Here is a 26,592-nt window from a genome sequence, read left to right on the forward strand (position 1 = left end):
AGCTTCAACTTCTTTGTCAAGAAACGTCCAGTGGCCTGATGGAGTTCGAACCAGGGACAGTACATTACGATACCGACAGTCCCGGAATACCCATTATGCAGAGAAGGCAACTGCCTGTGAGCCCCGCGACTTTTAGGGGCCCCATGGAACCGCGACAAAGGATTTTTTTAACTTACTTTCTTAGCCTGCAACACGGGTTTCTCGTGGTACCAAATATAACGGTATTATACTGGCATTTAGACCTATAAAAGAACATTGTATCATGTCAGCCGTGTTACTGGTAGGTCAAATAAATAGCTAAGCAGCAGTTTATTTAGACAGTGGCATACGCACACAGGTGGTAAGCGTGTGGCTATGATATTAATTAGTAAAAACATAATTTTGAATGACAAATACATTGTTATCGAATCATAACAAAAAACCAACTTCTCTGGAAAAACTCTCTATTAAATGTATATATATATAATATAATGTATATATGTTATATATGTATTTGATAATGTGTTGTTGTTTTTTTCAGAGAAGTTGATTTTTCGTTATGATTTGATTACATTTCATTCAGAATGATGTTTTTTAACTAATTAAAATCATAGCCACACGCGTGCCACCTGCACGAGCATATACACACTGTTCAGTGTTTGTTGTAGACTGTAACTCGAGCGAAGGGATGGTTAGATGAAACACGAAAAAGTTTACGTCTTTCTTTTAATTTGATACACATTTTGAACTAAGTGTTTTCTGGGACTAAACAAAGACCTATATTATATAGGTCTTTGGTCTAAATTAAACCTAATAGATACGCTGCAGATAGGTAAGATATCACTTGACGTCTATCAACACTCTGGATCAGCAGACGATTTATTTCATAAATCAATCTTACGGAGGAATCCGAGATAGCCGATGTATCACGATTGGTCTATCAATACAAAACAGCGGGTGTGCCTCAAAGCGTCTGTGTAACTCAGAGTGATCTTATCAGTACGTACGGATAAAATGGTGTCTTCGTGGTATATGGACAATGACACGAGCGTTGATCAGCGCGAACCACATCAGCAGAATCCGCCGCGGCCCGTGAGTCTCGAACATCTGGCCAATCTAGGTGTGTTGTACTTTAAAGTAAGTCGTTTTGAACTTGCATCTTTTCGGATAATACCTTTCCGGATAGTCGTAATTTTTGTTAACACGATAACTTCGGAAATGAGTTAAGTAACAATATTTAACGTTAAGTTTTATTTGTTATGCTTAAGTTTACCCGGGGTACTTTTAAGTAGTACCTGAGCCGACAATGACCATTGGAGCCTTTATAGTCATAATTGTACTGAGCAGGGACCATTTACAATTTCTTATATGGCGACAATAATTATTGCCTTATTGAAAAAAATGATAACTATTGATCAGTAATACTCACCTTTCACCTGTAATATATTGATTAATCTTGGACATTTTGGAACATGCAAGACATATCTAGTCATTATGATAAATTCTATCCCACATATTAATCGGGTCCTGGACTTTTGGCCTCAAATTAAGTGTGAAATTGCATACAGGCTCTTTATAGGAAAAATAAATTTGAATTACGGTCACAAGCTTATAATCTACTGGTGTGTGCCATTTGTATGTGTTAATATTACTACAATGAGAGAATTTCTTTGAATTAAGTACTTATTCATATTCAGTATTGGTCTTATTTCATATACACTTTTTCCATATTTTAAAATAAAGATTTAAAGATTTAAGCTAAAGCCTAAATAGCATAATGTAAATATCAATTTTAAAAATCACTTTGAAATATTGAAAAACATTTCCTGAAAATACTGCACTGTGAACAAGGAACATCAACATGATTTTTCAATAAATTTCATAATAATGTCATGATTACTTCCCTTTGATAGTTTTTTGATAACAAAAAGTTCATGAATTAGAATTGAACCACAGCAGATGGTTAAGCGTTGAAATCTAGAATTTTACCTTTAACCCCTTATTGTTATGTTTACAAATGAAGGTCATGATATTCAGAGTTTAATTTATATAGGACTAGCAATAAAATGAAGTGTAATCTTGTCTAACTAATGTGCATACATTAAGGTATATTATTTGGCTTTTTAATAGTCCTTTGTCTGAAACAAAGTAAATGTAACATTCATACGGGCAAGTTTAAAGTTGTATTGTTTGTTTAAAGGGATAGTGTTTTCTCCTCATGAAAGGATATTAAAGATCAAAGTTTCTTTGTAGAAACAAAGAAGCATGAACTTTTAGCAGTAATGCCAGTCTCTTTTGGTTGATGGTCTTTGGACTGGTTTAATCCCATCATGGGTAGTTCTCAATATCACTCCAAGAAAAGTATTGATTCTTCTCATTAAGGGAATTCAATAGTTGCTCTATTAGCCTAAGGTTTTCTAAATAATCAACGCAGCTCAATAGTTAAAAGAAAATATTTACATAACATCATCATTCCAGATTGATACAGACAACTATGCCACTGATGAGACACTGAGAAAAGTACGTGAAGAGAGAGGGTACACTTATGAAGATCTAATCACAATCTCGAGGGAGAAACTGCCAAACTATGATGAGAAGGTAATCATGGAAACATGTGAATTGTGTTTCCCCATGTTGGTTAAATGTGGTTTGGGTTGTGAAGGTTTAAACTCTTGCAAACAATATCATCATAAAGATATTTTCTAAAAGTAATTGCAAGATTTGTCATTGCATCAAAAAACATTCTTTATCTGAACATCTATGTTTGGGTTGAAGTCTATATTTCTTGAAAAAAATGCAGACAACACCTTTATCCCACTGCCTTTAGAGTTACATGTATTTCATTCCTGACTATACCCCAGAAAAAAAGTTTGAAAGAGTGTACATTGTCGTCACTCCGACTGTCAGTGGGTTTAATTGTCTGTTTTGTTAGTCTGCAGAATATGTCTGATTACATAAAGTTTCTTAAGGGATTCATTGATTTGACACTTTAAGTACTGGTATGCGTAAACAAGAAATTAAAGAAGTGTAAATGTGCAAGACAAAATTTTCAGGTGCAGTGATGTAGTCATTCCTGAGTTATGTGTCATTGAACTTGGCCATGTGCATTGCGCTATTTTATATTTTAAACAAAGAAGAATCAACAGTAATTTTTTTTATCAGTTGAAAATTTTCTTCATGGAACATCTCCATGACGATGAAGAGATTCGCCTGTGTGTGGATGGCAGTGGGTACTTTGATGTACGTGATAGCAAGGACTGCTGGATTCGTATTGCGTTAGTCAAGGGGGACATGATTATACTCCCAGCAGGAATCTACCATCGATTCACTCTCGATACCAATGTAAGCAAACTCTCTATACCAATGTAAGGGTACTCTCTATACAAATGTAAGCATACTCTCTATACTAATGTAAGCATACTCTCTATACCAATGTAAGAATACTCTCTATACCAATGTAAGCATACTCTCAATACCAATGTAAGCCTACTCTCTATACCAATGTAAGGGTACTCTCTATACCAATATAAGGGTACTCTCAATACCAATGTAAGCATACTCTCTATACCAATGTAAGGGTACTCTCTATACCAATGTAAGGGTACTCTTTATACCAATGTAAGGGTACTCTCGATACCAATGTAAGCATACTCTCTATACAAATGTAAGGGTACTCTCTATACTAATGTAAGCATACTCTCTATACCAATGTAAGCATACTCTCTATACTAATGCAAGCATACCCTCTATACCAATGTAAGCATACTCTCTATACCAATGTAAGCATACTCTAGATACCAATGTAAGCATACTCTAGATACCAATGTAAGCATACTCTAGATACCAATGTAAGGGTACTCTCTATACTAATGTAAGGATACTCTCAGGGTTTTTTCTGCCTTTTTTGGGAAAAGGAGTCTGACCAAATTGGGAATTTTTTATCGACAAAATTGTCCATTTTGGGAATTTTTGCTTCGATGAAACAGCTCATTTTGGGAAAACATTGTGAATTTATCATGCTTAAATAAGTCAGATGTTTAACAAATAATTTGTTTTTATTTGTTATTTTGACATTTAATGCAGATGAGTCAGTTTAGTTTGTGTGAATGTGCTGTGAAATGGGGAGCACAGCAGGTTCATGGTGCTGATTCCTCACTCAACCACAGCAGTGCTTGTTGGTATGATACACATCAGCTGGAAGAGATGGAACATTTATAATCTAATAATCATATGTCATAAAACACTTCTTTAAAAAAAAATTTTTTTTTTTTGGGAAATTGGGAATTTTTGTTTTAATTTTGGTTTGGGATCAGGTCCGTTTGCATTGGGAATGCCTCCGTTTTCCGGAGGCGCAGACAGTGCTGAAAACCCCCTGACTCTCTATACCAATGTAAGCATACTCTCTATACCAATGTAAGCATACTCTCTATACCAATGTAAGGGTACTCTCTATACCAATGTAAGGGTACTCTCAATACCAATGTAAGGGTACTCTCTATACCAATGTAAGCATACTGTCTATACCAATGTAAGCATACTCTCAACTCTATACCAATGTAAGCATACACTCTATACCAATGTAAGCATACTCTCTATACCAATGTAAGGGTACTCTCTATACCAATGTAAGGGTACTCTCTATACCAATGTAAGCATACTCTCAATACTAATGTAAGCATACTCTCTATACCAATGTAAACATACTCTCTATACCAATGTAAGCATACTCTCAATACCAATGTAAGCATACTCTCTATACCAATGTAAGCATACTGTCTATACCAATGTAAGCATACTCTCAACTCTATACCAATGTAAGCATACTCTCTATACCAATGTAAGCATACTCTCAATACTAATGTAAGCATACTCTCTATACCAATGTAAGCATACTCTCTATACCAATGTAAGCATACTCTCTATACCAATGTAAGCATACTCTCTATACCAATGTAAGCATACTCTCTATACCAATGTAAGCATACTGTCTATACCAATGTAAGCATACTCTCAACTCTATACCAATGTAAGCATACTCTCTATACCAATGTAAGCATACTCTCAATACTAATGTAAGCATACTCTCTATACCAATGTAAGCATACTCTCTATACCAATGTAAGCATACTCTCTATACCAATGTAAGCATACTCTCTATACCAATGTAAGCATACTCTATACCAATGTAAGCATACTCTTTATACCAATGTAAGCATACTCTCTATACCAATGTAAGGGTACTCTATACCAATGTAAGGGTACTCTCTATACCAATGTAAGCATACTCTCTATACCAATGTAAGCATACTCTATACCAATGTAAGCATACTCTCTATACCAATGTAAGCATACTCTATACCAATGTAAGCATACTCTCTATACCAATGTAAGCATACTCTCTATACCAATGTAAGCATACTCTCAATACTAATGTAAGCATACTCTATACCAATGTAAGCATACTCTATACCAATGTAAGCATACTCTCTATACTAATGTAAGGGTACTCTCTATACCAATGTAAGCATACTCTCTATACCAATGTAAGGGTACTCTCTATACCAATGTAAGCATGCTCTCTATACCAATGTAAGCATACTCTCTATACCAATGTAAGCATACTCTATACCAATGTAAGCATACTCTATACCAATGTAAGCATACTCTCAATACTAATGTAAGCATACCCTCAATACTAATGTAAGCTTACTCTATACCAATGTAAGCATACTCTATACCAATGTAAGCATACTCTCAATACTAATGTAAGCATACTCTCTATACCAATGTAAGCATACTCTCAATACTAATGTGAGCATACTCTATACCAATGTAAGCATACTCTCAATACTAATGTAAGCATACTCTCAATACTAATGTAAGCATACTCTATACCAATGTAAGCATACTCTCAATACTAATGTAAGCATACTCTCAATATTAATGTAAGCATACTCTCAATACTAATGTAAGCATACTCTCAATACCAATGTAAGCATACTCTCAATACTAATGTAAGCATACTCTCTATACCAATGTAAGCATACTCTCAATACTAATGTAAGCTTACTCTCTATACCAATGTAAGCATACTCTCAATACTAATGTAAGCATACTCTATACCAATGTAAGCATACTCTCAATACTAATGTAAGCATACTCTCAATACTAATGTAAGCTTACTCTCTATACCAATGTAAGCATACTCTCAATACTAATGTAAGCATACTCTCAATACTAATGTAAGCATACTCTCTATACCAATGTAAGCATACTCTCAATACTAATGTAAGCATACTCTCAATACTAATGTAAGCATACTCTCTATACCAATGTAAGCATACTCTCAATACCAATGTAAGCATACTCTCAATACCAATGTAAGCATACTCTATACCAATGTAAGCATACTCTCAATACCAATGTAAGCATACTCTCAATACTAATGTAAGCATACTCTCTATACCAATGTAAGAGTACTCTCAATACCAATGTAAGCATACTCTATACCAATGTAAGCAGACTCTCTATACCAATGTAAGCATACTCTCTATACCAATGTAAGCATACTCTCAATACCAATGTAAGGGTACTCTCTATACCAATGTAAGCATACTCTCTATACCAATGTAAGCATACTCTCAATACCAATGTAAGCATACTCTCAATACTAATGTAAGCATACTCTATATACCAATGTAAGCATACTCTCTATACCAATGTAAGCATACTCTCTATACCAATGTAAGCATACTCTCTATACCAATGTAAGCATACTCTCAATACCAATGTAAGCATACTCTCTATACCAATGTAAGCATACTCTCTATACCAATGTAAGGGTACTCTCTATACCAATGTAAGGGTACTCTCTATACAAATGTAAGGGTACTCTCTATACCAATGTAAGGGTACTCTCTATACCAATGTAAGCATACTGTCTATACCAATGTAAGCATACTCTCTATACCAATGTAAGCATACTCTCTATACCAATGTAAGCATACTCTCTATACCAATGTAAGCATACTCTCTATACCAATGTAAGCATACTCTATACCAATGTAAGCATACTCTCTATACCAATGTAAGCATACTCTCAATACCAATGTAAGCATACTCTCAATACCAATGTAAGCATACTCTATACCAATGTAAGCATACTCTCTATACCAATGTAAGCATACTCTATACCAATGTAAGCATACTCTATACTAATGTAAGCATACTCTATACCAATGTAAGCATACTCTCAATACCAATGTAAGCATACTCTCTATACCAATGTAAGCATACTCTATACCAATGTAAGCATACTCTCTATACCAATGTAAGCATACTCTATACCAATGTAAGCATACTCTCTATACCAATGTAAGCATACTCTCAATACCAATGTAAGCATACTCTCAATACCAATGTAAGCATACTCTCAATACCAATGTAAGCATACTCTATACCAATGTAAGCATACTCTCAATACCAATGTAAGCATACTCTCAATACTAATGTAAGCATACTCTCAATACTAATGTAAGCATACTCTATACCAATGTAAGCATACTCTCTATACCAATGTAAGCATACTCTCTATACCAATGTAAGCATACTCTCAATACTAATGTTAGCATACTCTCTATACCAATGTAAGCATACTCTCTATACCAATGTAAGCATACTCTCAATACCAATGTAAGCATACTCTCTATACCAATGTAAGCATACTCTATATACTAATGTAAGCATACTCTCTATACCAATGTAAGCATACTCTCTATACCAATGTAAGCATACTCTCATTTCCAATGTAAGTATAATCTCAATACCAATGTAAGGATTGGCTTACTCAAGTTTTTGAAAAAAGAAAAAGAGCTGAAAATAGTACTGTTAACTTAAAATTTTATGTCTTTTAAAAAATTAATTTATGTGTGACTGTGAATTTCTAAATTTGTAGGATTCTTTACATTTTGTGTTAAGTAGTTGTTTATTTTAAAGTATCTTAACAACGTTTCATCATTACTGAAATACTGTATGCTGAGAAATTTCTCAAGCCAGTACCCTTACAAATTAATATCCAAACTTCTCACATTACAAGACTATTTGTATGTAGACTATGATCTATGTATGTGTCATTAAATAATACGGATTGCAATACATGTACTCATGAAAGCAGTTCCAAAACTGTACAGATACTGCCTTGTTTTTTCTGAATACTTTACTATGTCATGTTTGAATTCAAATCATTTTTTCTTATCATGGTTTATCTGCTTATTAATAACAACTTTGTTTTCATTCGGATGTGATGATTGTCTTAACAGTTTCTCTGATTCTAGTACATATGTATTAGACCACTTGGTTAAACCCCCTTATGCAAGGATCGTTTGAAGTGAACTCTACATAACAGATACAACATCGTATTAAAAAATTGTTTTTCTGATATTACTAACAGAACTACATTGAGGTGAGACGTTACTTTGTTGGTGATCCTGTGTGGACCCCTGTCAACCGACCTGCAGACGAACACCGTGCCCGCACCCAGTACCTGGCAACCTTGGAAAGTGCCTGATCTACTCTAACATGAAATTGAAATCAAATTGTTAACTGGAAAGATCTATATTGGAAGTGCTGGCGTCTTCTACTGTTATCATTATAGCAATATTTTTTGTTTGCTTTTTGGGCTAATCATGAGATGAATGTTCCATAAAATTACTTTTTACTTTCTGTTCAATTATTATGATTATTATTATTTGGACATACATTATTAGCTCGGCTGTTTTCGGAGAAAACCCGAGGTATTGTCATAGCCAGCTCGTCATCAGCCGTCCGCTGTAGGCGTCGTGCTGAAACCTTAACATTGGCTCTAAAATCAAAATGCTTCCACCTACAACTTTGAAACTTCATATGTAGATAAACCTTGATGAATTCTACACGCTACACCCATTTTTGGGTCACTAGGTCAAAGGTCAAGGTCACTGTGACCTCTAATATAAAACTTTAACATAGGCTCTAAAGTCAAAGTGCTTCCACCTACAACTTTGAAACTTCATATGTAGATGCACCTTGATGAGTTCTACGCGCCACACCCATTTTTGGGTCACTAGGTCAAAGGTCAAGGTCACTGTGACCTCTAATGTAAAACTTTAACATAGGCTCTAAAATCAAAGTGCTTCCACCTACAACTTTGAAACTTCATATGTAGATGCATCTTGATGAGTTCTACACGCCACACCCATTTTTGGGTCACTAGGTCAAAGGTCAAGGTCACTGTGTTTAAAAATAAAAAAAATTCTGAAGCTTTCGCAGCCGAGCGTGGCACCAGTTATGCGGTGCTCTTGTTTTATTTCTTGGGTTCACAGATTGAACACAAACCCATTCGAAAATGACTGCTGCAAATTCCTCTTTTTTCAAAATCAGATATCCACAAATGTGTCTACGAAAAAAAATTAGTTTCTTATAAACCACAAATTTGATGTGACTCATATAAATGATTTTACAGTAATTATGATGTGACAGTGAATGCATTTATCTAAACTCTTCAGCAACTTGAACCTTTCCTTATTGCAGTTCATTCTCTATATATCACATGTGTAATGCCACAATACTGCAATATTTTTTATATCTTGGACAGTTTGACAAGAGGCTATTTTTATCATATCTGTTTTTAATTGTCTCTTTAAAAAATTGTTTTTGCCGTATTAATTCACATTGCATTGCAACCATTATTACATTTATATTACTGTACTAGAGTTGGAATGAGTGGGGAGATCAAATCAAATTGAAAACCGATTATTTCGAAAAAAAATTGGGTACGAAACAATTTAGGTACGAAAAAAAAAATGAGTATGAAAAAACAATTGGTACGAAAATGGGTACGAAAAAAATGGGTAATAAAAAAAATGGGAATGAAAAAATATTGTGTTCGAAAAAAAATGTTAAAAAAATGTGGGTACTAAATATATTTGGGTTCGAAAAAAAAAATTGGGTACAAAAAAATTATGCCAAAAAAATGTAGGAACAAAATAAAATTTGGGAACGAAAAAAAATTTGGGTAAGAAAAAAAAAATTGTACGAAAAAGGTTTGGATACCAACAAATATATAGGTACGAAAAAAAAATTGGGTACGAAAATTAATTTGAGTACGAAACAAAATAGGGTACGAAAAAAATAAGGGTAAGAAAAACTATTTGGGTACGAAAAAAATGGGTACGAATAAAAAATTGGGTACAAAAAAATTGGGCACGAACAAATGGGTACGTAAATTTTTTGGGTACAAACAAATTTGGAAACGATAAAAAATTGGGTACGAAAAAAAATGTGGGAAGGAAAAAAAAAATTGGGTATGAAAACAAATTAGAGTACGAAAAAATAAGGGTACAAAAAACTATTTGGGTTCGAAAAAAAATGATACTACGAATAAAAATTTGGGTACGAAAAAATTTGGGTACGAAAAACAGTTGGGTACGAAAAAAATGGGAACGAAAAAAAAACTTGTACGAAAAACATTTGGGTACGAAAAAAATGGGTACCAAAAAAATTTGGGTACGAACAAATTTGGGTACGAACAAAATGGGTACGAAAAAAATTTGGGTAAGAACAAAAATTGGGTACGAAAAATTTTGGGTACGAAAAAAAATGTGGGTACGAAATAAAATATGGGTACAAAAAAAATAATTAAAATCAAATTTGAATTGTCTAGCGCGTGAATTGTCTCCTGGGGGTGAATTGTCTTTACCAATGTTTTAAATCGTTGTCGACTCATAATAGCTTACAAACATGCAGTGAACCAAACAAATGTCTGTGTGAAGGTTGGCTACTGATCATAACAAAACCAAATAATTAAGAAATAATTCGTGTACGTTATAGTTTGTTGTCAAATTCCAACGGCCGATAGTTTAGATGTGTAGGGATTAAATCACGAGAGCGAAGCATTTGAAACCACACATCTAATTTTCCGGTCGTGAGTTATTCAACAACAAACTATAAAGTACACAAATTATTTTGATTCTAACACGGTTTTACTAAAGATTTATACAATGTATATTATTTTTCTTGTGTACTATTTTATGTGAAGATCCGCCCATAAAACTAACTTTCGGCTGTTCTGTCGATCAGATCCGCAACTTTCGTTCATAATTATCATCATCAATCCTCTCTGCGCCGTCTGGTGCTTGAGGCGACGGTAAGGGAGCGCCACTTTGGTCTGTATGCTACTGTTGCGGGTGCTGTCTGCAGAGTGAGGCCTCTGTTCTTGAGTTCTCGCTCCACGGTTCGGCGCCACGTCTCTTTGGGTCGTCCACGGTTTCTTTTCCCCTGTGGAGTCCATCTCAGTGCCACCCTGGGTAGCAAGTCAGGTGGCATTCTGCAGACGTGGCCTAGCCATCTCCATCTCCTCAAAGGGATGGTCTCAGCGATGCTGTTTGCGCCAGCTCATTCAGGCAGTTCCATGTTGATCATGTTTGGCCAGAAGACTTTCATGATCCGGCGCAGGCACTTGTTCTGGAAGACTTTCAGTTTGAGCTTGATGTCTGCATGTCGCATCACATGCACGTCCTGCAGAGAGTTCCTCCACCGACCATTGATGATGATTTGGTCGATCTGGTTCTGGGTCCTGCCGTCTGGTGATGTCCATGTTAGTTTGTGGATTTCCTTGTGCGCAAACAGGGTCCCTCCTATGACCAAGTCATTATGTTGGCAGAAGTTGACTAGTCTCTCCCCGTTGTCAGTGATCACACCCACTCCATGTCGTCCCATGGTCCTCTCTCTGTCTTTGTTGTCGCAGCCAACCTTAGCATTGAAGTCGCCGAGCAACATCAGCACGTCGTGTTGAGGGATGTCCTCTAAAACACTTTGAAGGGCGTCGTAGAATGCATCCTTGTCCTCTTCTTCCACGTTGTCTATTGGTGCGTAGCCCACAACAACAGACAACTTGGCGTACTTGGAGTTCATCCTGACGTACAGCAGGTGCTCGTTCACAGGTTTCCATGGTGTTGGCCTTGCTCTTGCTGATGATGACGGCAACTCCTTCCCGGTGGTCGTTGTCAGTTCTTCCTGGCCAGATGATGACTTCTCCGGAACTCATCTTCTGCTTGCCAGAACCAGTCCATCTGTCTTCTGTTACTCCTATAAGGGTTAGGTTGTATCGGTTCAGCTCACTCACCACTTGCGCTAGCTTTCCAGTCTGGTAGAGTGTTCGCACGTTCCAACTTTAAACTCTGATCCATCGCTTTGGCGTCAAGAGTTCTGCTATCGGGGTGGGGACCTCCTTGCGGCTTTGATCCCCATTCTTCATAAGTCCAGTTGCCTGGTCTGCTTCGCTCCCGGCGCCGTTTGTCGTTTGTTCCCTTGTTGTCGTTTCCGTAGCAAGCATTTTTGCAGAGGGTGTGGTTGCTAGCCCCAAGCCCAACCCTCCTCATTTTTCAGCACGGGCTTGGGACCGTCCTTGGCGATTCATAATTATATTACCTGATTATTACGCTGGTGGAAAATGTATCGGCATGTTTTGTTTAGTTACAGCGCATGCTTTCAGACGCGTCTTTTCGGATGCGTCTTTAATCCGCTGTTCACAAGTTTTTTATTCTTGGTCAGACGTGCAATAAACCGGTCCTGACCGGTTTAGAGACTGCAGCGAATGGTTTATCACACCTAATCAAGTTAAGAATGTCAGGGTGTGTTAGCATGTACACTGTGTAATCGATTTTCAATCGGTCTTTCATGACCCCAATCGGTCTCGAACCGACAAAACCAAAAAAATATGATCCCTGGCCATATAAGGAAAATTTCCCCGCCCCCTGTCAGCCATGTTTTTCAACCAACCGGCATCATTTTTTAACTCATCCAAGATATTATCGGGACAAATCTTCTGACCAAGTTTCATGAAGATCGGAAAATAAATGTGGCCTCTAGAGTGTTAACAAGGTTTTACTATAGCCATATAAGGAAAAATGCCCCGCCCCTTGGTGGCCATGTTTTTCAACCAACCGGCATCATTTTCGAATTCTTCCAAGATATTATCGGGATGAATCTTCTGACCAAGTTTCATGAAGATTGGACAATAAATGTGGCCTCTAGAGTGTTAACAAGAAATTACTATAGCCATATATAGCCATATAAGGAAAAATGCCCCGCCCCTTGGCAGCTATGTTTTTCAAGCAAAGGTTACGATTTTCAAACTCATCCAAGATATAATTGGGACAAATCTTCTGACCAAGTTAAATGAATATCGGAAAATAAATGTGGCCTCTAGAGTGTCAAGGTTTTACTATAGCCATATAAGGAAAAATGTCCCGCCCCCCTTGCGGCCATGTTTTTCAACCAACCGGCATCATTTTCGAACTCATCCAAGATATTATTGGAATGAATCTTCTGACCAAGTTTCATGAAGATCGGAAAATAAATGTGGCCTCTAGAGTGTTAACAAGGTTTTACTATAGCCATATAAGGAAAAATGCCCTGCCCCCTGGCAGCCATGTTTTTCAACCAACTGGCATCATTTTCGAACTCGTCCAAGATATTATTGGAATGAATTTTCTGACCAAGTTTTATGAAGACCAAACAATAAATGTGGCCTCTAGAGTGTTTACAAGATTTTACTATAGCCATATAAAGCCATATAAGAAAAAATGCCCCGCCCCTTGGCAGCCATGTTTTTCAAGCAGACATAACCATTTTTGAACTCATCCAAGATCTCATTGAGACCAATCATCTGACCAAATTTCATGAAGATCGGACAATAAATGTGGCCTCTGGAGTGTTCACAAGGTAAATGTTGACGGCGCACGACACACGACAGACAAAAGGAGATCACAAAAGCTCACCATGAGCACGTTGTGCTCAGGTGAGCTAAAAATGCACAATACAATAAGCATTTGTCATACCAACATGCAATAGTAATATTTCAACACGAGTTCTTATAAAGGGCGAGGAAAATGCATATTTGTATTATTTTAACAATTTTTTATTTTTTCTCAAAGATTTCATGAATACATTGATTGTAACTTGATTAACGTATGTGTGAAAAAACGCCATGCCTTGCTTCAATGCGTCTTTTAAATTGCTTTAATGTGTCTATATTTCACTGTCAATAATCACTTTGTCCCTTTCTTGAAGTGTAAGGCTATTATTCCATCTGTTCGTATTCGCATATCCGCATCCGTAAACAAATAGAACAAGTTAAAATGCACTGCGCATATCCGCACTCGCAATAGGCGTCCGCAAAAGAACGCTCAAGTGAGCATTCTAATGCGGATGCAGACAAGATACAGACGGCATTGAGCACTTTGAGGGAAGCTGTCATCTCAAAAATCAACTGAAAAACTTATCGAATTCGTGAATATACCTGGAATTATACAACCAACGCATTTCTGCATTTCGGGACTCTGATTTAACTTCAAATGTTTGGAAAAGCATAGCCAAGGCACTAGAAGATGTTTCAGGTATTTACCATTTGTATTCTTTTACAGACAGAATGATGATTTGTACCTTATATCTACTTGAATTCATCCTTGCCCTTCATAATAATTATCTCAATTATAATTTTCAGTTTTATTATTCATATACTTTTTTCCCCAAAAAAGAAAGATACATTGGACGTATGCGGATAATTGGAACATAGGGTCCCTATTATGATTTTGCGGATGCGGATAGATGGAATACTACTAGCCTTAGCTTAAGATATGAAATAAAAACCTTTTTTGTGATTTGGTAATGTTATACCATTTACAGAACTGTCAGACAGCATTTGTATACCATTAATTTACCCAAGATCATAAAACAAGCATTGAACATCGGACCTACATTGGGGCCTTGCTCTGGGCAAACAGGGCTTAATGCATGTGCAGTCGTCTAATGGTAGGACGCTGGCTTAGAGATCGAGAGGTCACTGGTTTGAATCATGCCCCCCGACTACTGGAATTTTCCTGAGCAAGAAATTAATACCACATATTCTCCTCTCCACCCAGGTTTATAAATGGGTACCTGTGAGGGAAATCAGCCACAATGTTAACGGATGACGTATGACCAAGTGATCAGGGAAAAATTGCGAAGCGCCTCTTGAACGCACATACTGTATGAAAAGGGCGCTATATAAATGTGTTAAAAAAAATGTGCATGCCGTGCGTGTCATCCCAGGTCAGTCTGTGCAGTCCACACATGTCATCCCAGGTCAGTCTGTGCAGTCCACACATGTCATCCCAGGTCAGTCTGTGCAGTCCACACATGTCATCCCAGGTCAGTCTGTGCACTCCACACATGTCATCCCAGGTCAGTCTGTGCAGTCCACACATGTCATCCCAGGTCAGTCTGTGCAGTCCACACATGTCATCCCAGGTCAGTCTGTGCAGTCCACACATGTCATCCCAGGTCAGTCTGTGCAGTCCACACGTCATCCCAGGTCAGTCTGTGCAGTCCACACATGCTTATCAGGTACAAAATTCTCCACAAAGGAATTTTCTTCTTAGCAAAATTCCAGTTAACACGGAAAGTGCCTTCCCTGAAAACGGGACGACACTTTATGCACATGCAATAAGCCCACTGTTCTTGAGCGTGGCTCATTTATAGTTCTACAACTAGGAGAGTTAAAATTAAAGACCAAAACACATTTGTATAGAAATGTCTTTTAATCCTTTGAACAGTACACGAGTAAATAAAGATTTGAAACTAAAAAATAAAATCCTTATTCAGAAATGCATTGTTAGCATACTTCAATCAATTGTAATACAAAAATAATTCTCATTTAAATAATTAAAATCAAGAGAAAACATACGGGAAATAAATAAGCACAAACTTTAAAATTGTTAAACCCAATAAATAAGTTTTCTAAAGTTTAAGAGTTGTTATATGGTTGCAAATCTGCATAAGCTTGAAACAAAAATTATAATTAACACACATACATGTACTTACATTGTGCAAATGTGTGTGTTCAAAATAAAATAATATTATTTCCAACTATTGTAATATCAGTCAATAAGGTCAAAAATAATGTTATTTACTTTTAATGACACTTCTTTTAACTACAGTACGTCTAAAAACATGTGATTATTGTTTTAAAAATAGTTACACAATAGAATACACAATAATGAGGATGGTGGGTGCTCATGACGTGTGGTTTACATCAACTCTCATTCCATTTGATTCAGTTGAAGGTCGTTAAATGATTTTTTTTAAATTAAAGACAATAATGAACATTGCCTGAAAATGCATTGAAAATAAGAATCAATAAAAAATACATTCGTAAAATATTTTCAACATGTCTTGTTTGTTAACTTACATGATATTTAAACATTTTCTTTCTTTTTTTCATTTACCTTATTTGGTGCCATATTAGAGCTATCTTTGCAAATAATAAAAAAGGCCTAGTTAATATTTTAAGCTAACCATGTTAAGATGCCTCCAATCAAAAGTCAAACTATGACACACAATAGCACAGTTAACATTGTTCTTGTACACAATGATCAATATTGATATGAATATAAAGTAAATATTTCGAGAAAATAATCAAATAAATATAAAGCAAAAGCAAAGTTATTTTCACAACCAAAGATTCTATGAATATTTTTCCAAAAAGGGAAATTTCCATAGGCATACAACTCCAAAATATTACTTTAGACTTTTGGTAGCAATAATGTAAATAGTATACATTTCTATTCCTTCATTATACTAAACACCATGTTCTGTTGATATCTTAGCAAGACCTAAGTTAACCTGTAAGGTTCACAATTATATCACACCTATTAAATATTATCTCAATACTACAGTTACATTCTTAATGTATATTCTATGTACAGGCCATTGATTGCTCTGTTGTACTGTCATTTTCACAAAGGATCCGAAGTGACATCTCAAAATTCTTCTTACAATTGCAAAATAAAACACGACAGTTAAATTATATTATTCCATACATTTGTGTGTTGCGATAACAAGAAAACCTTTACTTTAATCAGATATAAACTAATTTAAAAAGCGTTAGTGTGCTGCTATATTGCCTTTGAGGATTTCAATCCAGCTTCATTGGCATTTTAACAATCACATCTGTTCCTCAAAAATAAAATGAATAGATGTAAACTGGAAACATTACAAAGATTGCAAGCATAAAGCTTTATGGCTTAAAACTGTGTACAGCTGTAAAGTCGAGCTTAAAATACAGGTAGTTTGGCTGTGTTTCAACAGAAATTATCATAGTAAATAAAATATACAACCATTCATAAAGTATAACTGAATTAGAAATAATTGCTTATTCAACCTTAAAGTAATTCTGAAAAAAATATAATATTTGTACAAAATAAAAATAATTCAGAATCAAAACATGCAAACTACACGTGCAACTATGGTCATTGATGAGATGAAAGATGCTGTTTAGCTGTTTTCAAGAACTTCTTAGCTTCAGAATATGCATAAACATTTATGAGATGGGTGAACAATACGATGAAGGATTCATGAGTAATGAAGATAACAAACAGAAACTATATACAGGACTACATATCATTGAAACAATCGAACAAATACAAAATTTGTGTTAAACAAACTTAGATCAGCAACTAGTCAGACACAATTTATAATTCATGCTACTAAATACTTCAACATGTACATTTTACTGTCATTGAAAACAGTTTATTTTTTCTTTCTTTTTTTACAAAAACTGATTTTATATTAATACATGTGCAGAAACAATGTTTAAAAGTGGAAATACATATAAAAATTCAGCGGTGGTCATACATGTACTTTGAAAATGAGATGTTTTTTAAAACCTTTACACTAACTTAATATGTATTCAGATAAAGGTATTTAAGCAGTTAACAACTTGAAAAGAACACTTACAAAAAACACTAAACTAACTTTGATCAGAAACACATTTTTTTTACAAACCAACATTATCCAAAACACAAACTGTTTCAACAAAAATTTACATTTATTCACATTTCAAGTTTGTAAAGCATGATTACGAAAGAACAACTTTTCTTAAATAAATTCACAAGTTTACCAGGCAGAAGAAAAACCTTGGTTCTTTTTTTACGAAAGAGGACTTTTTAAATCATACACATAACCAATGTTCAATGATCTAGCATTCTGAAAAACTGTGTCACAAAAACCAACATTAATAACAAGATGTGTAAACAATACATTACCAGCGACTGACACATCACGATTTATGATGAGCTTGAAGATTTCACAAATAAAATATGTGTTCTCAAAAAAATCAAATTATACATTCATTTATCATTCAAGAAAAAAACTTAATTGAAGACACAACGCAAACCATTAGTAAGAACCCCATTTATTTTAACTTGATTGCGTTGAATGCCTCAGACTTCTTGCAACGCTCTTGAAAAACCATTTCATCACAGTTCTGTTGCCGATATTTCACATTCACCATGATGTTATTTTCTTGCAACATCACCAAGCAATTATAAAGATGAGATTCCAGTCAAACTCCAGTTGATCAGCTGTGGTACTGTCTTGTTTACAAACTTTACAAAAAGTCCAAATTGAAAGTACAAATTGCATCTTAAAATATAGTACTTATCAAGAAAACAAACATACAAAATGTGTACAAAAACACAAAATCCTAAAAAAGTCAAAACTGTTTTACAAATGTGTTGCTCACAAGCAAACTGTGCAACTTGTCTTTTGAATGTATGCCTTGATTACTGCAGCAACAATAGAACATTGGTGTTAGAGTAACATGAGAGCAGTATGGAAAATGAACATGATGACAATTAACCTAGTTGCTTATAATAAAATCTCAAATTTTTAATATTATTATCCAATTAATGTTGTTGCTATAGCAAGCAAGTATACATCTTGTCCAACGAAAATTGGAATGTAACATAGCCTATAAAATGATACCAAATTTAAGTTGACAAAGAGATTTCAAATCAATACACAATCACAGTATAAAATTTAATTGAAAACCCAATAAAAAACAGTGTTTTAATATAAGCTGATTTCTGGTCTCTTGTTTTCAAAATGCTCTCTTAGTATCTTAAAATTTTAAAAACACCAGTGGCTGACAGATTCATCTTAAAATAATAAAATGAATGCCCGAAAACTTTGCTTGCAAAAATACGTTTCTTTACCGAAAAAAATAAATCAACAGGTTTGAAAGGTTGTTATGGTAACAACCAAGTTAGAGTCCTGATAGTGTACACTATATTTACAATGAGGTATCACATGACATTATCTTGATCTTGGGGGTGGATGAAGCGATCGTAACATGGAATTCCTGCCATCACTGGGATGATGTACCACCAAATACTGAATAATATCGGCTTACTTGATACCGCAACTGATCATTAAAATCCCCTTTGTTCAAGTTGTCAGGATTCAGATGTTATTATTATCTATTTGTCTTAACCCATTTATGCCTAGTGGACTCTCCCATCCTTCTAAACTGAATCAATTTATTTCCAAAATAAGGGATGTCGAGTATATTTATTTCTATATTCAGAATATTTCTTACAGAAATTCCTTTAAGCAAACAGCGCAGACCCTGATGCGTCTCATCTGGGTCTATGCTGTTTGCCAAGGCCTTTTTTTCTAGACCCTAGGCAAAAATGGTGAAGCTTCTGTAATAATAGCTGTAAATTCTCCAGTAAAACTGACCTGTTTGTATTTATGATAACTGATTTTGTTTAGCTTTTTAGGGTTTATATTATCAGTGATAAGGATAGCACATGGATGCATAATCCAAACAAATTACTACCATCTTTTGTCAGACAACTTGGTGCAATTAGTAAGAAAGAGTAATTCTTATCTGTCAACTAGTAAACTTGTTAGTGACATTCTTTTCATTCTAATTGCTTCAATAAATATAAGAAATATTCATAAATAGCTTTTTTATTTTACTGCTGACGCATAATATCGGCTCAATCCCCTCAGAAAATTTCTTAAGATTCATGCGGTTTTCCTCAAGAATGAAACCTCCCCCCAGATATTTAATTCCACCCTATCAGTTACATCATGTGGCAGTTACCCACAAATTTGGTCTCCACACACTTTTTTACCCAAATTTTGGATAGCACAACATCCCAGAGAGTTCAAGATATTACTGGCTTCAGAAACAAACACAGTTAAAACATACAGTCACAGTCAACTAAGACGAATGTACAACGTTTGTTCAATACACATAAAAGTTCCACTCCACATGTTACTTGAAAGGAAAGGTACTTTACTCTTAGTTGTTGTTGGGTTGCAAGTACTTAATAATCAAGAACAAAATCATTTCCTTTCAACACATGGTCATGGTCTTCTTTAAAAGTTATCAAGATATAATTATAAGACAATTATTTCATCTTTAACATTTACACTGAAAAAGTATACAGCTTTTTTTCTTCATCTCATTCTTCCTTACACATATAAATTACAGGCATGTGCAAGGTAACAAAATTCTTAACGATATTCTATTTCATGACCGCAGATGGGCCCCCGTGTCAGCCCCTTTTCAAGCATAGAATTCCTTATCAGGAGCCTTGTTATATGTGTAGTTCAGGTACTTCTGTTCGTCCAGGGGGTAGGAGCCTTCGTCCTTCTTCTTCATGCGGTACACGATGAACATCACCAGCAAAATCATGCAGAGTAGACCCACCACTGCACCTCCTATCACAGCTGAAATGGCAACAGTAAACATTCAGTAATACACATATATGAAAGATATACAAATTTCATACAGCTGCAATAAAAGCCGTCTTATAATCAAGGAAGACTTTTTTTGGTTATTTACTTATGGATTAAGGTCTTAAGATTATCTAACAGCTTTTGCAACTACTGACTCTGTACCAACAAAGAGCATCAGCCACAAGTTCCATTTGTATTACTTTTTTTCTATATCATTTTCTCTTTGAGATATTTTACAATGTATGTGGCTTTACAAAACTGCAAAAGATCCCTTAAGAACTTCATAAGACATTTTACAAGCCTGGGTCCTGTACTTACCAGCAAGGAGGCCTGGCTGGGCCAGCATGGAGCTGTCATCATGCTTTGTTGGGGAGACCATATTGTCTAGCCTGTTGTTCTCTCCATAGTTGTTCTCAGGCTCAGGCTTCTTACCTGGAGCTGAAACATGCAATGAAACACACAATGAGCCACCGTAAACACACAATGAGCAACAGGATACACACAATGAGCCACATGAAACACACAATGAGCCACATTAAACACACAATAAGCCAAAGGAAACACACAATGAGCCACAGTAAACACACAATGAGCCACAGAAAACACACAATGAGCCACAGGAAACACAATGAGCCACATTAAACACACAATTAGCCAAAGGAAACACACAATGAGCCACAGTATACAAATGAGCCACAGGAAACACACAATGAGCCACAGGAAACACACAATGAGCCATATTAAACACACAATTAGACACAGGAGGAAACACACAATGAGCCACAGGAAACACGCAATGAGCCACAGGAAACACACAATGAGGCACATTAAACACACAATTAGCCAAAGGAAACACACACTGAGCCACAGGAAACACACAATGAGCCATATTAAACACACAATTAGCCAAAGAAAACACAATGAGCCAAAGGAAAAAAGAGCCAAAAGAAACAAACAAAGATCCTTAGGAAACACACAATAAGCCAAAGGAAACACACAATGTTTGTACACAGATTGTACCATATGTGATGTCCTCCACACATTCATTTCAGCTTTAACAAAGCTTTAAGCATGTGGGCAAAGTGTTGTTCAAGAAAGGATGTGGGCAAAGTGTTGTTCAAGAAAGGCCTGGGCAGTTAAGACAGGGCAATCAAGGACAAATCTGTTCACTTCAATAGTGTTTTTTGTTCGAAGGAAGTCTCTTCATACCAAAAACCCATTTTAGACAACAAAATTTGTCCCTGGTTAGCCTGTGCAGACTGCATAGGCTCATCTTGGAAGACAATTTATGCACATGCATTAAGTTCTGTTTTCCCAGTGCCAGGCTAATTTATTATGATTAAGAATGCAATGACAAACAGAAGCTTGAATTTGGGGAAACCTTAGTGGAGGAAAACACCCTATTACACCCATTACAGGGTGCATGAAAACACCCTATTACACCCATTACAGGGTGCATGAAAACACCCAATTACACCCATTACAGGGTGCATGAAAACACCCTATTACACCCATTACAGGGTGCATGAAAACACCCTATTACACCAATTACAGGGTGCATGAAAACACCCTATTACACCCATTACAGGGTGCATGAAAACACCCTATTACACCCATTACAGGGTGCATGAAAACACCCTATTACACCCATTACAGGGTGCATGAAAACACCCTATTACACCCATTACAGGGTGCATGAAAACTCTTCTGTTATGAATAGATCTAGAAAAGTAAAGAACAATTTGTAACTCTATTCTGTCATTTAAAGCAGGGACACAATATGCCAAAAAGAAGAGAGTTTAAAACCCGAACACAAAATAATAGACACAGAGAATTAACAATTGTTATCCTGAACCAGTTGAGAACGTTTTGAAGAAATGGCCCTGTGTAACAAACTCAGCTGTATTTCTACCAGTTATATCCAAAAAACAAACAGTGAAATGTTGTGATTTTGTTTTATATGGTGACATCAATACATTTTTTTGGTAATACTTTGTTGTCTGTATTTAACAATCGCCTAGTATACTCTGTGTTTCACATTCAAATGAAAAATATATTTAAACCAGACAGAACTCCAAGAAAATTTGCAAAACCCAGACATCAACAAATATAAACTGTCACATAATTTTGCCAAAATAATGTCATTTACATTTATTGACAACATATTCAATTATTGTACCATCCTTCAGTAGATAAAAAAAACATGACCTGATTTCAGTAGTGATGTGAAGCCCTTAAATATCTTTTTTTTTGCAAAAAAATTCTTCTTCTATCTTGTAAAACAAAACAATCTGTACATTAAGCTCCAGGCCAACCTAGCATTTAATTGTGTGTTTGTCTGCAATATTACTTAATTCATTTGATTACATCAAATATGCAAAATCATGGCGCAAAAGCAAATTATGCAAATGGTTTCAGACTTCATTTGCACACACAACACATTAACGAAGGGCCTACAAACAAAGGATCTTGTGCAGGTATTCACAAATACAGCAAGCAAGGTTGTTAACTAAAGCAAAGCAGCTATTAAAATGTTCTAGTACAGCCTGATCCTTAATATTTTGTAACAAGACAATTGCTAAGCATTATATGTCCCCTACCGGCTCCACCATTGTCAGAAATCCCACCATTGTCAGAATTGTTTTTTTTTTAAATATTTATTGCCATAGCAACCAGAATTTTTGACGTAGGAACAACATGAAATGATGTGCATAATCTCCATATTGCCATCTATCCATGTTTCAAGTTTCAAGAAAAAATATGAAGAACTTTTGAAGTTATCGCAAGATCCAGAAAAGTGTTACGGACAGACAGACAGAAGGAGCGAAAAAAACCATAATTCCCCTCCGGTGAAACGGTTAGAGGACAAAAATATCTGTAAGATGAAGGTTCCTTGTTTAAAGTCTAATTCTAGATTTTTGTTATTAATGTGCCAATGACTGTCTTAACATTGATGATGACCTTTAAAAAAGATAATTGTTATATTTATGAAATGAGAATGTTTGTTTGTACCCTTTCTTTGGTAAAATAAATAACATTCATATAGGGGGGGGGGGGGGGCTTTTTATATACAAATTTTAATTTTTACTTCATTGTTACCCAATTTAATATTGACCTTCTCAACATGTTGCCCAAGGACCAAAGATTTGTATTGCAAACAGACGCCACTACAAACAAGAAGCCAAAAAACCAGTGCTTACCTGACTCCACATCCACCACAACATCTGTAACGATGGGTTCCTCTATTACCTCATCCTTTTCATCTATTGGTATGGTGTAGCCTGGCTTCGGCAAGTCCACAGGCTTCTTTGTGGTACTGGAAGTAGCGGGCCGTGAGGTGTTATTTACTGGGGCCTTTGTGGCCGTCAAAATAGGGCCCTTTGTGCCTGAAACATACGCTGTTGTGATGGCATGGGCAATATAATATTTTCAGGGGGGGGGGGGGGGGGGGAGGGGGGGGAACTGCAGAACTAATCAACCAACTAGTGCTGCAACAATATACCAGTATATCTCTATATATCACAATACGCAATCCACATACTGTATTGCGATACGATTTTCATCATACCAGTACCAAAAGTTTTATTCAGAAAAGCCATCCGAAATAATGATATCAAGGTAAACAAAACAAATCGGTGTTAAGTAAAAATAAATTGTTACTTAAAAATAGCATTCTGAAAAGTCTAAAAATGGAGTAGCGTTGTTACATGGTGATCATAGAAAACAAGATGTGTTTGTGAAACACAATGTCCCCCTATATGACATTTGACCTTGTAGGATTACCTTGACCTTGTGAAGGATGACCTTGACCTTGACCTTTCACCACTCAAAATGTGCAGCTCCATGAGATACACATGCATGCCAAATATCAAGTTGCTATCTTTAATATTGCAAAAGTATTCATAAAATAAGCGATTTCGGCCACATATATTTGACCTCTGACCTTGAAGGATGACCTTGACCTTACACCACTCAAAATGTGCAGCTCCATGAGATGCACATGCATGCCAAATATCAAGTTGCTATCTTCAATATTGCAAAAGTATTCATAAAATAAGCGATTTTGGCCACATATATTTGACCTCTGACCTTGAAGGATGACCTTGACCTTTCACCACTCAAATTGTGCAGCTTCATGAGATACACATGCATGCCAAATATGAAGTTGCTATCTTCAATATTGCAAAAGTATTCATAAAATGAGCGATTTTGGCCACATATATTTGACCTCTGACCTTGAAGGATGACCTTGATCTTGACCTTTCACCACTCAAAATGTGCAGCTTCATGAGATACACATGCATTCCAAATATGAAGTTGCTATCTTCAATGTAGCAAAAGTTATTGCAAAATGTTAAAGTTGCCGCAAACAGACCAACAGACCAACAGACAGACAGGCCAAAAACAATATGTCCCCCACTACTATAGTGGGGGACATAAAAACTAGTGATCAAAGAAAAATAATATTTTTACGAGTGGCTGCGCCACTAGTGAAAATATATTTTCTATGATCACTCGTGAAATAACAAACAATCTTACACTGACATGAACAAATATCCTCTCTCATTCTTTTAAAACCAAAGTGATAAACTGTGACTTAATGCTTCAAGCTTTTCTAAAAACAACTAGTTCCGCATTTTTTTTTCCATCTTAAAAGGTACTCTCACATTTAGGAAGAACTACAAAATTCCCTATTGGCGTCTGAAAAATCGAAGAAGGGAGGCAAACTGTGCCAATTACGTTCCAAAGTAACATTATTTGCAAGTGAACAAATATAATGTCACTGAAACTGAACATTTCAAGCCAAAATGCATGTAAATGAATATCTGAATCGGTTAGTGCAATAAATACCACTGATATTTAAAGACTTATTTTTATGTCCCCCACTATAGTAGTGGGGAACATATTGTTTTTGCCCTGTCTGTTGGTTGGTTGGTTGGTCTGTTGGTTGGTTTGAGCCAACTTAACATTTTGCAATAACTTTTGCTATATTGAAGATAGCAACTTCATATTTGGCATGCACGTTTATCTCATGAAGCTGCACATTTTGAGTGGTGAAAGGTCAAGGTCATCCTTCAAGGTCAGAGGTCAAATATATGTGGCCAAAATGGCTCATTTTATGAATACTTTTGCAATATTGAAGATAGCAACTTAATATTTGGCATGCATGTGTATCTCATGGAGCTGCACATTTTGAGTGGTGAAAGGTCATCCTTCAAGGTCAGAGGTCAAATATATGTGGCCCAAACCGCTTATTTTATGAATACTTTTGCAATATTGAAGATAACAACTTGATATTTGGCATGCATGTGTATCTCATGGAGCTGCACATTTTGAGTGGTGAAAGGTCAAGGTAAAGGGTATCCTTCAAGGTCAGAGGTCAAATATATGTGGCCCAAATCGCTTATTTTATGAATACTTTTGCAATATTGAAGATAGCTACTTGATATTTGGCATGCATGTGTATCTCATGGAGCTGCACATTTTGAGTGGTAAAAGGTCAAGGTCATCCTTCAATGTCAAATATATGAGTCAAAATTGCTCATGTAATGTCACTTTTGCAATATTGAAGCTAGCAATTTTATATTTGAAATGCGTGTGTATCTCAAGGAGCTGCACATTTTGAGTGGTGAAGGGTCAAGGTCAAGGTCATCCTTCAAGGTCAAACGTCATATAGGGGGACATTGCAGTGTCCGACAAATCCATTGCCCGGAGCCCGGGGGCTACTGAAATTTTCCAGCAGACGCCCGCCGGGCTACTATAAATCTATAAGAGCGGTAGCCCGGTTTATTGACAGACATACGTAGAATAAACACGCTGACCATGTGTTTGTACACTATGTATTGCTTATAATCCGATAACAAAGTGCAATCAATTATCTAATCAGTCACCGATCACTTGCGGTAATGTCTTAAACAGTAACAGTGTATTTTAATCATCCAATCAGAATCAACATTTGTCGTCTGCTAATAATATAATGAGAGCCGGTTGGATAGTTGGCGCACA

At 35.9% G+C, this 26,592-nt stretch overlaps 2 protein-coding genes across 3 annotated transcripts in view; one reads left to right on the plus strand and one right to left on the minus strand.

Moving 5' to 3' along the window:
- The first annotated feature begins 914 nt into the window (after positions 1-914).
- Positions 915-8,700, plus strand: LOC127859051 (acireductone dioxygenase-like). The gene is made up of 4 exons (XM_052396455.1): positions 915-1,116; positions 2,458-2,577; positions 3,142-3,321; positions 8,429-8,700. The coding sequence occupies exons 1-4, from the start codon at positions 994-996 to the stop codon at positions 8,543-8,545; spliced, it is 540 nt and encodes a 179-aa protein (XP_052252415.1). The 5' UTR covers positions 915-993; the 3' UTR covers positions 8,546-8,700.
- A 6,874-nt stretch (positions 8,701-15,574) lies between these two features.
- The window catches only part of LOC127859050 (uncharacterized), a 52,170-nt gene continuing 41,152 nt past the window's right edge, over positions 15,575-26,592 (minus strand). For both annotated transcript variants that reach the window (XM_052396454.1, XM_052396453.1), the window contains exons 7-9: positions 23,787-23,972; positions 20,905-21,024; positions 15,575-20,577 (exon numbers count right to left, since the gene is read on the minus strand). In XM_052396454.1, the coding sequence (XP_052252414.1) occupies positions 20,414-20,577; positions 20,905-21,024; positions 23,787-23,972 (470 nt within the window). In that variant the 3' untranslated portion in view covers positions 15,575-20,413. The remainder of the gene's footprint in view (positions 20,578-20,904; positions 21,025-23,786; positions 23,973-26,592) is intronic.

The sequence above is a fragment of the Dreissena polymorpha genome, chromosome 14 (genome assembly GCF_020536995.1).
Source record: "Dreissena polymorpha isolate Duluth1 chromosome 14, UMN_Dpol_1.0, whole genome shotgun sequence".
Lineage (NCBI taxonomy): Eukaryota > Metazoa > Mollusca > Bivalvia > Myida > Dreissenidae > Dreissena > Dreissena polymorpha.

Coding starts and splice junctions, on each gene's coding strand:
- LOC127859051 (XM_052396455.1), top strand. CDS start 994: ATGGTGTCTTCGTGGTATATGGACAATGACACGAGCGTTGATCAGCGC. Junction 2,578..3,141: donor TGCCAAACTATGATGAGAAG/GTAATCATGGAA, acceptor TTTTTTTATCAG/TTGAAAATTTTCTTCATGGA. Junction 3,322..8,428: donor GATTCACTCTCGATACCAAT/GTAAGCAAACTC, acceptor TATTACTAACAG/AACTACATTGAGGTGAGACG.